Raw genomic sequence first — 15575 nt, forward strand, 5'->3', positions numbered from 1 at the left:
CTGGCACATCTGAATATAAGTATGATAATATTAGGTAATAGAAAAACATATCTGGCTTGTTAGAAACACTGCTGTTAGTTGGGCTGTAAAGTCTGTCAAATCCATTAAATACTAAGGTTTTTCATTTTTCGATATACAATTCCATGAGGTTACATACTCTGCAAACAAATTATGTTTGGCAATATCAAGGTTTTGATTAAATTATTTCTACCCCACAGAGACCTTATCTTCCCTTCATATAGCTGGGAGCTATAAAGCCCTATTATCAGTTTCTTTTTTAGGACAAGGCAGAGGTATAAATCGAAAATCTTTTTTTTTTGACATTATTGTTGGTGCAACTAACTACAAAATCACTTTTCAGCACAGCGCTATTATTTAAATTGCTTACTTTAAAGTAGAAGTCTCAACTTCCTCCGTTTCACTGTTGCTGTAAATGCAGAATACAGGATTGTTTTCAAAACTGCAGTTCTCAAATAAATGAGTGATGTCATGGTGGGTTGCCACTTTGTCTTAAGTAGGGATGGAACATGATTTTGGAATATTTGAACAGCTAAAGATAGCTTTATTTCCTATTAGATTGAAAATCAAATAGTTCAGAGTGAATTTGGAATAGTATTTAATAGGGGATATTACATTGCAGAGAACATTCACTGATACATTTAGTGTCAAAATGTTTCATGAACAGATGATTACGTATCTAATGTGCAAATTGTAAATAACGTAATTCTAAGAGTTAGTTATAAAAAATATATACTTGTGAGGATTTCCTTCTCATACGCTTTTTCTTTGTACAGTAGTTATAAAAAGGTTATGGACATGTTTGGAGACAAGATGAGAAACAGGCTCAGCATCAACATCAGATGCAGTGAATGCCCTTATCAACCCACTCACACACAAACACTTCACCATATGCTTTAATAAATGCCTCTTTCATAGGTTAAACTAAACCTGAGCATGCCCTTGATGTGAAACATTCATTATAAGTGTACGGATATTGTAAAGAAAACAAAAAAAGCAGACTGGCGCTGTCAACTTCTGATTGAATACTGGAGGGCCTTCAAACTTCAAGTGTCACCAGCTAGATGTGAGCTCTGCCGTTCATCTTACAAGGACTAATCTATGTATTGGCACTTGAATACAGCTGCTTCCATTCTCTGAAAGATTATGACTAATAGCTGTCAAAGCCAGACGAGACAGAGCGATCTTTACATCAATGTGACTTCTGAAACTCTCTAATAATTAGAAACTGGCATATGAGGGGGGGGAAAAAACAACAACATCTAGACTCCTGTTACATTATCATAGCAATATAAAACACAAAGTGCTTGTGAGAAAGTGAATCTGCAGAAGGGAAAGGTTTTTGGCAAAAATACTCCACGTTTATAAAAGATACAGAATATTGAGGCATTAATTTTTGGTCGTACAACTGGATTTGTCAGACTGCTGAGGCTTTGTACAGAAGATTTACCATTCTCAGGTGGAAATGGGAGATTAGAGTGAGTGAAAATTCAGTTTTTTGCATTTCTAAGTAGAGTTGAGCTTCTGTGATACTTTGTGAAAGTGGGACCGTGACCGGGGGAATATTTTTCTTGACTGGAAGAATGATGTGATTGTGGTAGGAGTTCATATTTCTCCCTGGCTGTCTGACACGGGCTAAGTATTCTGTGGTGCAGATAGCATCCACCTGATGGTTGTGATGTGGTCTCTGAATGTGTTTATGTGGGTGTCCATGTGTGTGTGGTGGCTCGTGTCTTCTGTTTGTGTGTGCATTCATGTTCCCATGTTTGTGTGATGTAAGTGTGTACACCATTCCAGTGTGATGATGCCTACTGTCCCAAAGGGATAGTAGGATTGTCCAGATAAATCATCCTCAGCTGGGCAGCCACACCACACAGGAGAAAAGAAAGAGAGCGCAAAAGGAAAAGGGAGAAAAAAAAAAATACAATGAGGTAGCAATGAACATGAGCTGAATGAAAAAGAAGGAGCAGGATGAAGATGAGATGAAAGGGAATGATAAAAGTGGGATCATTACAAAAGGATGCAACAGCGAAAGGCATTCTGGTTTGGAATGAAGTTGTAGGTGCGATGCGCGGCCAGCACTTCCTTTGTGTTGCTGAACATTCACAGTTCGTGATATCTGCAGTGGGAGAAGAGACTGAGTAGAGGCTGTGAGAAATGAGGAGATGAGCAGACAGCTGCCAGCTGTATTGTTGTGGCCTGGGGTAAAAAGAAAGCTGTTCCCAGGACATTTAAACGTGTAATCAAGCCAACCACAGCCAGATGATTACTACTGCTCTCTGTTTCTCCATTTCTTCCTCTCAGTAAAAGCTGTTAATGGATACGTAGGGTGGCAGTGGATCATAAGACCATAAGGAGATGGGCAGTGTTACGTGGGATAGATGCACCACTGTGCATGGAACAAGGGCCGGCCGGGCCAGATGTTAGTTAAGTCTTAAAAATCAGACTCCTTATCCTGAGCAGAGTTGCTGATTAGAGTTTGCCGCTGCCTCCCGTCCTCATGTAATGATATACTGACCCCTTGGCCGGTCCCTCCAGTTTGGCCTTGTCTAACCAACAGCAGATGTCTGGGAATGTAGTTGTGAACAGGAGTTCATCTCGGTGCATTTACTATCACAGTATCAGGAGATGGTTTGATTACACAGAGTTGAATATTTTAGTTCTGACCAAGAAATCTGATTGGTCAACTGTAAATTTGGTACGTGGTCAAATCAGCATGAAAGCATATGTTCATCACTAGAGAACAAAAAAATAATAATTTACTCCAAAATCGTTGAAGCAGAATATTTAGTTGTTGTGAATTTTGGAAATAAATATATCTATCTTTTTCAGTGAATTTTGACTTTTGTGCTCTACAATGCTCTGGAGAACTGCCAGCCTATTGGGTTTGGATCAAATCATCTGTATTTGCGGGTGACACGGTGCTACTATCTTAAAAATGCATGTGTCCTTTACATAAGAGTCTACTGATTGTTTTCCAGTTATGAGTCATACCCCATGTATTGCCATGGAAACGGAGAGCGCACAAACAAAAGGTTTTCTATTTTGAGAGTGAATTGCCCCAAAACATGAACACATTTTGATTACATATTTAATCTGATTACATATTGTAACTTGTTGTAAACTCGCAATATTATGCGAGAGGGTGTACTTTAACATCATTTATTGGCAATCCAGAGATGCTTACGGACTTCGGCGCAATGGCCTCTGTCCTGAACGCATTACTGTCTTGCCAGTTAATGATGTTAAAACACACCCTCCTGTGTAATATTGCTTAAATTTACCAGTGCTGCAAATGCATATCCTGTCTGAGGAGGTTTGACAAGAAAGTAGTCTCGTTTTGAATCAAATGAAATTGATATTTGAGGCTTACCGGACAGTTGACTGATACACAAGGTCCTCGCGTCTGCGGTAGTCCTCCATGTGAGAGTAATTTGTATTAAACATAGCATCGTAGGTGAAAATTTTCTGCTTGATGGTCCCTCCATCTGTGACCTGTGAAGCAAAAAGAGAGAGCGTTAGTAAGGTGATTCCTCGAATGATGGATGGGACAGGACCTTCCTTTTGGTCCCCAGAGCTCCTCCTATGAATAAACTGTTGTCCCATTGCCTGGAGTGTAGATGGTAATCCTGCCTACAATTACCTCATTGAATCATAAGCTCATTCCTCATAATGTCTCAAAGCAAGGGCTTCAAAAACGTGCTGACATGATACCATCACAGAGACAGTCTCTTAGGCAGCTGCCGGTCTGCCTTCATGCACATGGTTAAGTCTTAATGAAGACTGACACGGTGCGGCGTTCTGCATGTGTCAAGCAGTCTGCTTTTCGCAGAGGTAATGGCTTGTGACGAGATACTGCAGAGGTAGGGGCATAGGATATTCAAAACACTGGTCTCATCTCTTTTTTTTTTCCTGGGCACGGTAGATGATGGAGTAGTTCTTTCCTTTCTAATATTCACAGGAGTGTTAAAGTCACTTAGCATTTGAATGACTGTGATTTCTCCTCTCTTCAGAAGCACAGACAGCCATAAAGGGAAAGGGGTGACAGGATTTTAATGGAGCCACTAATGCTGCTTTGAAGAAGGAAATTGTTGGTGGGCCGCGGATCCTTCTTCCGCTTGCCAGCGAAGATGCTATCGTTCTGATCCAATCCAATCCCTTCACCGAGGTAAACAATGTCAGACGATTTCATTATTAGTCCGAATATATGTATAATGTACACACCGCCTCGTGAAGAGACAATGCTATATTGTATTTATGTGAGCAAAACAGTTGTTGAATGTAGGGTATGTCATATAACGTCTTGTCTCACAGGCACGATGTCTCAGGCTTAGTTTGCCGAGTGGTTCTGTTCAACCAAAAGCAGGAGTGCGGAAATAGATTACCTTTGTCACCTGCACCATTAATCTCTTATTGGTTACAAGTCCCCTTCGCGTCACCTTTGTCCTCCAGATTCGGGGGATTTGGGTTATTTTCTTCGATTTGAAATATTAAAGGTCAAGATGCACATTTTCATTTAAAGCATTGCTTCACTTGTGCATATGATTTACAAAATTTGTGACACCTTTTAGCTTAGAAAAGTTGTGGCACCCTTGTCAACGACCTACGAGTGTTTTGGCCATCTGCTCGGCTTTAATATCATTCCAGGTGTGTAGTCACCGAGCGATGATGTGCCTTCCTTCTGAGCCGCAGAGCAGGGAGCTACAACATGAAAAGGTCGGCCTCTAAAAGCAAAGCTGTGTTTGAAAATTGTGCTTTCCAACCAGCCAGACTTATGCCGCCGCTGTAGTTACAGTAATGGTCCTTTCAGAAACATCACCAGGGAATCAACATTTCTGTCTGACATGGCCATACGGCACCTTATGTTGAATCTGCTCTTACAAAGCTTAAAAAGAGACACACAGAGTCCCATTATACATGTGACAACTATATTGAAAGCTAAGAGGTAGCCCATTTTACTGGATTTCTAATCAAATGTCACTGAGACACAAAATGATATCCATTACAGAGCATTAGTGCAGCATGAGACAAGCATTTATAATGATGAGCTATGCAGAAAAACTGTCACTGAAATTTGAATGTTTTATTTCCAGTTACTTAGTTTTACACTATATTGCGTGTGCAGTGATTAAACCTGTAAGACTAGATCAAACATATTTCCATTCTACACAAGGATTCTCCTCAAATCTATTTACAATCTTCAAACACATCTGATTACGTCCCTGTCAGTCTCAGAATAATTTCCCATCATTATCAGTCGTCTGACTGAAGTTGCAAGACAAACAATTTCTACTGATCCTCTTTATTTCCTTGATTGTTTGTTTTGAGCAACCGAAACTCTTTATCAAAGCTTTCAAATTAAATTTTATTTTAGGTATATGCTTCATGAAGATGTAAGCAGGTGATAAAATTTTAACTTTTACATTTGGGATTACTGTAACCGTTTTTTCGGAGCTGTATTAATGATTTAATACAGAACACATCAGGACAACATCAAAGCAGGATGTTCAAGAAAAAAGACACAAACATCCTTTCAGAAGCTGCATCTTTTGAAAGAGGACTGCCAAGATGAAATGTCATGTGCTGCATATGTGAATGCACGTGTGTTCGCTTGTGTACACTGTGCCAATCACAAGTGACCCAAAGCAGCCGTTGAAATGCTCAGCCCGCAGGCAACAATGGCTATAAACCCTTGGCTGTGTGGCTTTATACATGGCGGTGACTAATTTCATCGATTCTGGGTTGTAAACAATTTTGCATTTTGAAGCGAACAGTAATATTTACACTGCTCACCTGGTAACATAAATAAAGAACATGGTCGATATTACACTTAAAAATACAAAGACATTTTGTTAAATTTAGTCTCCAGTCATATAAAAAAAAATATTGAGTTGGTTTGTTAACATGGTTTAATATGAGTAAGCCAAAAATGCTGAAATAACATCTTTTTATAGTCAGGCAGTTACATATTTAGACATTATAACACATCTGCAATTCTCCAATGAACTTTTATAAAAGCAGAAGCATTGTTTCGTCTGAAATCAGTACTTAAAATGCACAACTTGTACTGTATTTCTGTAAGTGGATATCAACTTGAATTTAATTATTAAAGGTCTGATTGCGGGTGTTGCGCTGATGAAAGGTGATACAGTCCTTCAGTGAGACAAACCTCCTGTATGTGTTCAGGAGGCAAGGTTGACTAAATTCATATTAACTTTGCCAATATGACAGCTTAAATCGAGATGACACTTCAGGCACTAACATTGTACCGAGTGCCAGCTAGGTAGCTGCCAGGGTGGATAATTGTATTCACAGGTGAAACCTTTTCCAAAGGAAGAAATAGAATTGGGTGGTAAGTGTGAACAGAAATAACCTAAGCTAGCGGAGCTGAAAAAAGAAGAGGCAGTCCACCTCCTAAAATTCAAACAGCATTACCACAATCCAGGATACAAAAAAAAAGACATCCAATTTCCTGGGAAGTGCAGTGGAAAAACACAAGATCACTGAAGAAGCATTGAAAAATGTTTGAAACACGACGCACTTCACTTAAATTACATGACTACATAGACTGATTCAAATATGATCTGCAGGCCCTGAAGTACTGAGTTGGAGACATTTTTCCATTGTCTCCTCTTTCACAGCCCATCTAGTCCAACAGGCATTACAACTGCTTCCATCCTCCCCCGGATAAACCTGGTGGATAATGCAGGGTCAGATTTCGAGTTGTCCAGAAGCCCTAAAGACCAGAGAGATTTCTGCCTCAGACAAGTCTTCTGGGTAGCACCCTCTCCTTATATATTACTCCTTAATGATTTCACCTGCTAATTAAGACTGACCTGAGAGCCCTCGTTTAATAAATCTGAAAAATTCTGCACATCAGTGGTTGTCTCCCTATCCCCGCGAGAGGACCCGCTTGCCGCATAAAGGACCTGTGTATGGAGGGGGATAGAGCTGTGAGAAGGGAGAGAGAGTGGGAGGGGAAAAAGAGAACCAAACTGTGCCAAAATGGCTGTACAAGAGGGAGGGCAAGAGAGAGATGAATATTCTTTGATTGCAGAAAAGCACCGTTGGGGAAGCAAAGCTTTGCTACGACTGCTTTGTTGAATCCAGGCCATGCGATGCATACAACTCACAGAGGCACCGAACCTCTCCCACAATCGGCCATCTGGAGATACGAAAAAGGCAGACATGGGGGGTAGATAGTTATAGCTAACCCTCCCTATTTCTGAATTGAGGCAGATAGTGGTTATTGGTTGCGGGCATAGCCAGCAGGTGGAGGAAGAGTCCGTGACAGCTAACTGACAATGGGGGTAAGTTTGAAGGTGCTTAAAACAGGGTCCTGTGCTTCTCCTGTGATGTGATAATCCCGACATCTCTCCAGACAGAGGTCGTCCTGTATCCCTCCAAGCCAGCCAACCGAATTGCCTCTCTAATGAGGCCTCCTATTATTGGGGTCAGATTAGGACTGGGTCTCAGGGGTTAACCAAAGCCCTCCTCCCTCCGCCTGTCTGGGGTGGGCCTATTTATAGGCTGCAGCTGCATCAGCAGCCACTGGAGGAAATTCAGCTAACACACTACAAGCCAACTGTGAGAGATTTAACCTGAATCCTGCTTCATAATATCAGGCAGCAGTCTGAGAAGAATCACTACTGCAAGTCCTCTAGAGCATTTTTTTTAAAACTGGTTCGAGATGAAACATGAACTGTGTGTAATTCATGATATTCTTGTCTGCATGTAAAAAGATATGCGATACCCAGTGTCGTTGAACATCATTCAAAGATCGGGCTGAGCAACAGCATTCTTCACATGGTGTCTTAGCAGTTGATGATAATAGTTTTCAAGTAGTGTTAATTCATATTTTATGGACATTCTGTGTGATCTGAATCTATAAGTCGCACACTTCCATAAAATGGACAGAAGCGTGGGTCTGAAATAATGCCTTAATGAGATTTAGTCCCATTCAATTCCTCATTTAAAGACTTAAACAAGCCGCAACAAAAGAGATGATCAGAGCATTGTCATGAACCGGCTTTGGCACTTTCCTTCATTTCCGTGTTAATTTGCCTAATATTATTATCTCACAATGTGTCTCTTTGAAACAGCGCTGAAGCATTGGGAGACATTGTCCTCCTTGTGAAATTAGTGTAACTGCTGCATGCAAAAGCAAAATTAATACAAAATCCAGACCATACAGTATGTCCAAAATAGGAGTTTTTTTTTTTTTTCATTTTAGATATCAAGATATTTTTATTTTTGTAAAATAGTGCCGAAATAGTGTTATCACAATGCTTCTGTTTTGCTTTCGTCCGTAATGTTTCTACTTTCATCTACGGTACTGAATAGTTTGTACATCGCAAGGTCTTGTCAAAACCCAACGATGCAGCACAATGGGCTTATTGTGTAAAAAATGTGATATACATACATTACATATATAGAAATAAAATGTGTTTAAGACCTTCCTTAATGGCCACAGATGGTATCATAAAACACAAGCAAAGAAAACATACAAATATTCATAATACAAAGATGAATGGTATTCGGTGGAAAAGCACAGGGGTTTTCAGTTCCAATAAGTTCAGAGGAACAACAACTTATCTCTGAGCCTTTGAGCTCGACTGTAACAAACAGGGAGACAACAGCACTAGTAAGCTGGGAACTATGCAGCAATCGAGATAAGAGGATGCGAAGGTACAACTATAATACACCATGCCCCGGTGAGGCAGGAGATGAAATTTGCTGTCACTATTTTTATGGAGCACAAAGCATGACATACAAGGGACAATACATAAGAAAGTAATGCAAAGTGTTGCACAGAAAAAAAGTGTAATAAAGCAAAGGAAATATGATGCTGCGGGATAAAAGTGCACCGTGTATTAACTTTATTAGTCTGCGGCGCTTAGAGCTGCCAAGCGTAACAAGGGGGGAGTGCTGAGGTGTCGATACGGCACGCCTGCTGGCTGAGGTGGTCCGCAAGTGACGGTTACATCTGTGGATGTGCTGTACAATGTTCATCTTCATTCAGTAAGCAGATCCAGCGTGCAGCACCGGTGGTCCTGCCTCTTAACCTGTGAGTTTACAGCTCTGCATGCTGCGCTCCCCCCTACTGGCTGCTGAGTGACAGAAGACTTGGTTAAAGGGATTTCATGCTTCAAATGACAGGCTCCTCTCCTCCCTCTGTCTGTCACCGCTCTCAGCGGGGAAGCATGGCTAATTCAGGCTGGTAGCTAACTGATGATGCAAACACATACAGTACCTTTGATGCTCAGACATGCTCATCGTGTAGTGCCACGCTAATTTAAAGAGATGCTGATCTGGCAGAAAAAGTCAGGTTAGCAATACAGGAACATTGGTTTCAAAACTTGTGGAAGGCTTTGACATATTCAGTGTGACTTTGGAACACTTATGATAGAGAAACTTGCAAAAAGTCGTGGCAGTGCTGCGGTAATCTTACTTCTTCGTTACCTATTAAAATATAACAGAAATCTGTGATGGCGCTGTCACTCAGAGGATTTGTCAGTAGGATGTTAAAACATATGTGTTCAAATGAAAATGTTAGCTTCAGTGAATGCTTGCTAATCAGAAGGGAGTGTTTTTCCATGTGACGATTTTCAATCAGTAACATTGTCTGAGCACACAAGAGGTAAAAGAGGACGGCACCGTCGGAGGAGATATTTTTTCTGGCCCGTTATCATCATCACATGCTCCCGCTCTGCTGTCAGGCATTTTGATTCCAACATTACAGAGTACAAACAGGTTGTGATTGGCTGCTGCTGGAGCTGCCAGATTACATACAGGGATTAGAGATGGGCTCCATGAAAACTGTGCCACCAACAAGAAGAGACCAGCTGCATTCAGCTGCAGCCTGGAGGTAGCAGGGTGAGGGTCAGGCACAGCCGGGGTATAAATTCAGGCAGTTAAGTGTTATGCAAGCGTGTTATCTAAAGCCATCTGAGACAAGGCCATCCAGAGATGGTTATTATGGCTGTCATTCGGAGGGAGACAGGTTGTCAATGTGCTGACAGTGATGAGGTGATGAGTTCGAAGCAGGTCAGACTTGTTGGAGACTGATGATGTATAGTATATGGATTATTATACAGCTACTGTATTTAGCAGTGCGACATCGCTTGGGCTATATTTAAGCACACTTTATAGAATAGAAAAGATGAAAAAACGTTTTTAAAAAGATGGAAAGATTGAGAAAAATGCATGGCATCTCATCTACCTCAGCACTTCCCACTGTGGTGCCCTTCAGCAAAGCTCCTACAAAATTGTTGTGTGACCCTTTCAGGAGTACGATAGGTGCTAACAATGGCACATCTAAAAAAAAAAAAAAGATCCTAATCAACTATGGTTATGTATGGAAGAATTTTTACTATTTCTCTTTAATATTAGAGCAACTTTTTTTTTTTTTTTTTTTTTTTAAACTACACGCACACAATCAATCTGCAGTTTCGAAGCTAAGCCTGAATAAAGCATTAAACGATTGTGTGCTTTAAAGGCAGGAGCACAAGAGAGGATTGTGTAACTTCAGCAATTAGTGGCACATTATGTAATACCGTGACTTCAACCACATAATAAAAGACTACCATTAAGGACTTGGGCAGGTAATGAGATGCAGCACGGAGGGAAGAACACCCATTGTGGGCACTTGTCCTTAATCTCTTTGATCAATGTGCATTAAATAACTCAGTGTCTTCATTTGACTGCTTCTGTCACACACCTGGCAGGCTGTACGATGCCGTAAATGTTGCTTTCAATGTGACCACAGTCAGCAGGCACCTACATATAAACCTGCATTGCACAATAATTCTTCAGAACAAGCTTATAGTATCTAATTTAATTACACGTGCCTCTGAATTATTTAGCTGCATTCATTACATTTCCCAGACTTTCCTGTACTCCCCGAGCTCCTCATTCTACTGTCTGAATCACTGTTTAGCCCATCTGACCTCCAGGCTCCTGCCGCCTCGCGTCACCCCGAGCCACTTTGTCCTCGTTACTGCATGTGCGTGTTTGCTTGATATGCAAATTACATAATTCCAACAAATGAGAATGACTGCACTTAACACTGATAATGTATTGTGTCATAGTCCATCCAACTTATGAGCATGAAATGCAGACTGTGTGGCAGCATGTAATTAAGTGCCTGCATATGTGAGGAGTTATGGATGTAAGGGTGTGTGTGTGTGTGTGTGTGTGTGTGTGTGTGTGTGTGTGTGCGTGTGTGTGTGTGCGTGTGCGTGTGTGTGTGTGCGTGTATGTGTGTGGTGGTGGTGGGAGGGGGTGGTGGGGGCGGAGTGAGTAAATCTTTCCTCTGTCTTACTTACTTACTTACATTGAAATGCTGCTGTACAACATATAGTAATTGCTGAGTGGAGCTTGTCGCAGCTCATCAGCAACTCCAACAATCGTGTGCAGCTGACACATGAAGTGTGTGTGTGTGTGTGTGTGTGTGTGTGTGTGTGTGTGTGTGTGTAACATTTTCTTACCGCACTCCCTCGGGCAATTCTTGCACATTTCAACGAGTTATTAGTCAACACGCTGGTTGCAAAAAATGCTGCCGTGCTATTTATGATATGCGTGATCTGTTAAAAACAACATAGCTGTTGACTGGTTAAAAACGTGTTAAAAAAATTATAATTTCCTTTATTATCTAACTAGTGATGTCGTTTTATCCACCAAACCTATGTCCGACAACATTTTTCGACATTCTCTGCTTTATATCACAGATGGGTTTTGACTCACAAGGGCACACAAGTTGGAAAACAGATGGTCTTAAAAAACATGAAGGCCACTGTGGACATAGTGAGTTTGCATATGTTTGCAGCTTCACAGTTTTTCTCTCCCCCACCCCCCCTATTTTGTTCCTTATCCTCCAGATTACTGGAGCCACCATCTGCATCTGCTGGTTGATGGATATATGGGTAGTGTTAGTCAACGCATAAATCATAAAGCAGGTCCTGAGCACACACAACAGAATGCTGAATTTGGCAGAATGCTAAAATAGACAAAAAGCTTTTGTTTTCTTCATAAATTTTATGAGTGAGTTTATTATGATAAAGCATTTTCTGCCTTCAGACTGCAAGAATATTCATCACTGGGACAGTCCTCTGACAGAAATTGGTTGAAAGCAGAAATCCACATAGGGTTACTGTGCAGGACAACTTCAAAAGGTTAAAACAAGCTCCTACTGAATGATGGATTTCACCTACAAAAACTGTGGATTCCACAGTTAATGTCAGAACGGGTGTCCGTAAGGAAAGGTATTTCAGGAAGTTTATTTTGATTCAGCCATCTACATGATGAATAGTTAACACAAGGAGATTAATGTACACATCTGAAACAAACGCTCAGATGTTTCATGCGAATCCACAGAATACGTACTTGAGCTGGGTTGAAATACTTATCTGTCTGTACAGCGTACAGCATTGGGCTAATTTCATGCTTAAATACGAATTTCTAATCCTTAATGTGGCAAGGGCCCTTTTTCCATTTTTAATAAGACATGCTTGAGTTAAATTGTGGAAGCAGACACTGGCACATATTATTTACTCCTAATGCTCATTTCCAGGGTGACTTTGTCTCCTCAACTGAGCTAAGTAATAAAGAACAAAAATTAGGATTTAATATTAAATGCTTCTGTTTTTCTCATTTACTCCACATGACTAATCTTATGTTCCGCCTCTTCATCTTTTTGTCTTCATGTGTCTACAGTACAGACAGGATTTTGCAGTAGTGATACCTTTATTGTATTCAAACTGTAAATATCTTTTTTTAAATATAACACTTAGGGGCCATGATGACGTGCCATTAATTAAGCACCGAGAAACTGTTGGATTGTTGCATTGTAAGCTATTTTCCAGATATCAGACAGTAGAATGGGAGGCAGAGCTTTTAGCTTTGTCGCACCGCTCCAGTGAAACCAGCTCCCAGTTTGGGTTTGGGAAGCAGGCACCATCTCTACCTCAAGATTAGGCTTTAAACTTTCCCTTTTGATAAAACGTATAATTAAGAGGACACTGAACCATCTCCTTAGTCATGTTTAGTTCTGCTCTCCATGCATTTGTTTTAAGTTGTTGCTACTATCCTTAACACTGATATTTTATTTATATTTTAATGTGACTTTCTTTTATTCTATCCACTGTAATTGTACAGTGTATTTCCTTAACACCGATATTTTAATTTGTGTGTCTGTGATTCTATTCACGTTAATTGTAAAGTATATTGGGACCATGCTCTATGGTGATTTTGCACTGTAAACAAAAGTTGCTTCAATTATTGATGTCTCTATTGCCTCCAGTCAGTCATGTTGATTTATCATATTTCAAACAACATGTAAAAATTTAAAATACATCTTTTTAGTGTAGCTGTGATGCATTTACAATATTTTCATCCTTTTAGTTAGAGCCGAGTGGAAAAGCACCAAAACACGACATTAGTTGGACACCAAGTGTCTAAATAGGAGATAAGAGCGTTCCACTTCACAAATGTTGACCTGATGAGTCTCAAACCAGGTGCTAATTAGCATCTATGGCAGGAAGTGAAAGGCAGTCAAAACACAGACACATTTAAGAGCAAAGTGAGTACAGTGAACCTTTTAGTAATTTTTATCAAAATGTACCTGTTTACCTCATTATCACTGAGATTTTCATTGAAATTCAATCTCACAGGGACTGTGGGTTTGATACGATAAAGGTGCCGTAAGAGTAACATTAATGATCGGTAAACGTATCCTGCTGTGCAAACAAACAGCACGATAGAGCGGAGGAAAGGGAATCCAATCTTAACATTACCTCGACGTAAACAAAAGGTCAAATGGCAAAGTCGGGCAGGAAATGATATACAATGTGTCTATTAGCAGGAAAATCATGCCCTAACAGCAGAAGCCAATTATTTGTCGAAGTGCTATAAATGAATCTGTGCTACGTCAACACGCAAACCCCCAAACACACACTCACAGGCAGTCAAACCGACACACACACACACACTCTCGAGTGCGAGATAAATCTCCCTCAAGCCATTTGAATTAAGAATGATTGCTCATGAAAATAATATTAACAGAGATAATTATAATATAAAATGATGTCCCTGTGGGAATGTTGACACCAACTCTGTTGACATAAAAGTGCCTCCTAAAAGTGATAACAGTTCATTTTCCGGAGCAGCATATTGGTTCCGCGTTTCCCTGGTGTGGTGTTGAACACTAAAGAGGCTCGAAATATCTGACCCTCTTCAAAAAGAGAGCGAGAGAGAGAGATGGAGGGGAAAAACAACCTCTCATCTCGCTTGTTGTGCATATGGAGATGTCAGGGATGCAGTCTTGCGTCAGAGCACTTAACGAGGAAAAGTCTGTGTAATGACATGAAACCTTGTTTTGGCTCTCGAAGATGTGAAATTGTCAAATAATTCACCAAAAATTGGATAAAAGAACATTGTTGAAAAATGAATATACTTTTTGGGAGGCTTAATCTTTTTTTCCCACTTCTGTTATTCACAGTGATGTTACAAGCTGGGGGCAGCACGGTGGTGCAGTGGTTAGCTTGGTCGCCTCACAGTAAAAAGGTTGCGGGTTCCAAACCGGGCCTTTCTGTGCGGAGTTTGCATGTTCTCCCTGTGCCTGCGTGGGTTCTCTCCGGGTACTCCGGCTTCCTCCCACCATCCAAAGACATGCATCTCAGGTTAATTGGTGGTTCTACAAATTGCCCTTCGGTGTGAATGGTCTTTGTTTCCGTCTGTCTCCATGTGTCGGCCCTGTGATGGACTGGCAATCTGTCCAGGGTGTACCCTGCCTTCGCCCAAAGTGCTCCAGTCCCCCTGTGACCCCGTTCAGGAAAAAGCAGGTTTAGATAATGGATGGATGGATGTTACAAGCTCTCAGAACCTCCCAGCCATGCGATCCTTTTGCTAGGTCATGACTCTGCAACCGTGTCATGATGACATTTTGCCTCGCCTACAAGTGAAAGGTACGGAGCCTTTGATTTAACCATCAACAACCATGTGGTGAGGGTGAGAAAGAGATCATGGTTTGGATTAAAATAAGTCATTTCAGGTAAGTGACATTACATACATCACAAAAGTAACTTTACTTACATTATGTAAGGTAAATACATTATGTTATGTAAGTAACTCACTCAAAAATAGTCCACATTGCTTTTTCATGGACTCAAACGTTGGTCTTCTGGGTCAAAGTTCTGGCATTGAAGACCGACCTCTCTACTTTATCACTCTTTGTACTTCCTTCCTCGACCGTGTTTTTCAAGCTTCGGTGAGGCAAAACGTGACACTGACATGGTATCCTTTAGTGGACTGACGGATGTCAAAACCTTACAGCGTGATGCCAGGCTGGATTCTTACAATGGAAACCAATTTATTGGATCTTGAATATATGGGTCTGGCCGTGCTCTATAGGGAATTATTCGCAGGTCCAACTGGGTGTAAATCTCGAGTTAATTTGAACCAATCAGCATGCACCAAAGGCAGCGTTTTTCGCCTAAGTACAAAGTGTTTGGTCTTATTGCCCACTTGTGTAAGTACAAAGTGTTTTTTTTTTTTTTAAA

The 15575-nt window shown here is 40.7% G+C and overlaps 1 protein-coding gene across 2 annotated transcripts in view; it reads right to left on the reverse strand.

Annotated features, from left to right (window-relative positions):
* Window positions 1-15575, reverse strand: part of igsf21a (immunoglobin superfamily, member 21a) — a 158168-nt gene that overhangs the window by 65884 nt on the left and 76709 nt on the right. For both annotated transcript variants that reach the window (XM_069149712.1, XM_069149703.1), the window contains exon 3: window positions 3392-3513. In XM_069149712.1, the coding sequence (XP_069005813.1) occupies window positions 3392-3513 (122 nt within the window). The remainder of the gene's footprint in view (window positions 1-3391; window positions 3514-15575) is intronic.

The sequence above is a fragment of the Embiotoca jacksoni genome, unplaced genomic scaffold, assembly GCF_022577435.1.
Source record: "Embiotoca jacksoni isolate LCO1_2020_lvr unplaced genomic scaffold, fEmbJac1.0.p SCAF_1, whole genome shotgun sequence".
In the NCBI taxonomy this organism is placed as follows: domain Eukaryota; kingdom Metazoa; phylum Chordata; class Actinopteri; family Embiotocidae; genus Embiotoca; species Embiotoca jacksoni.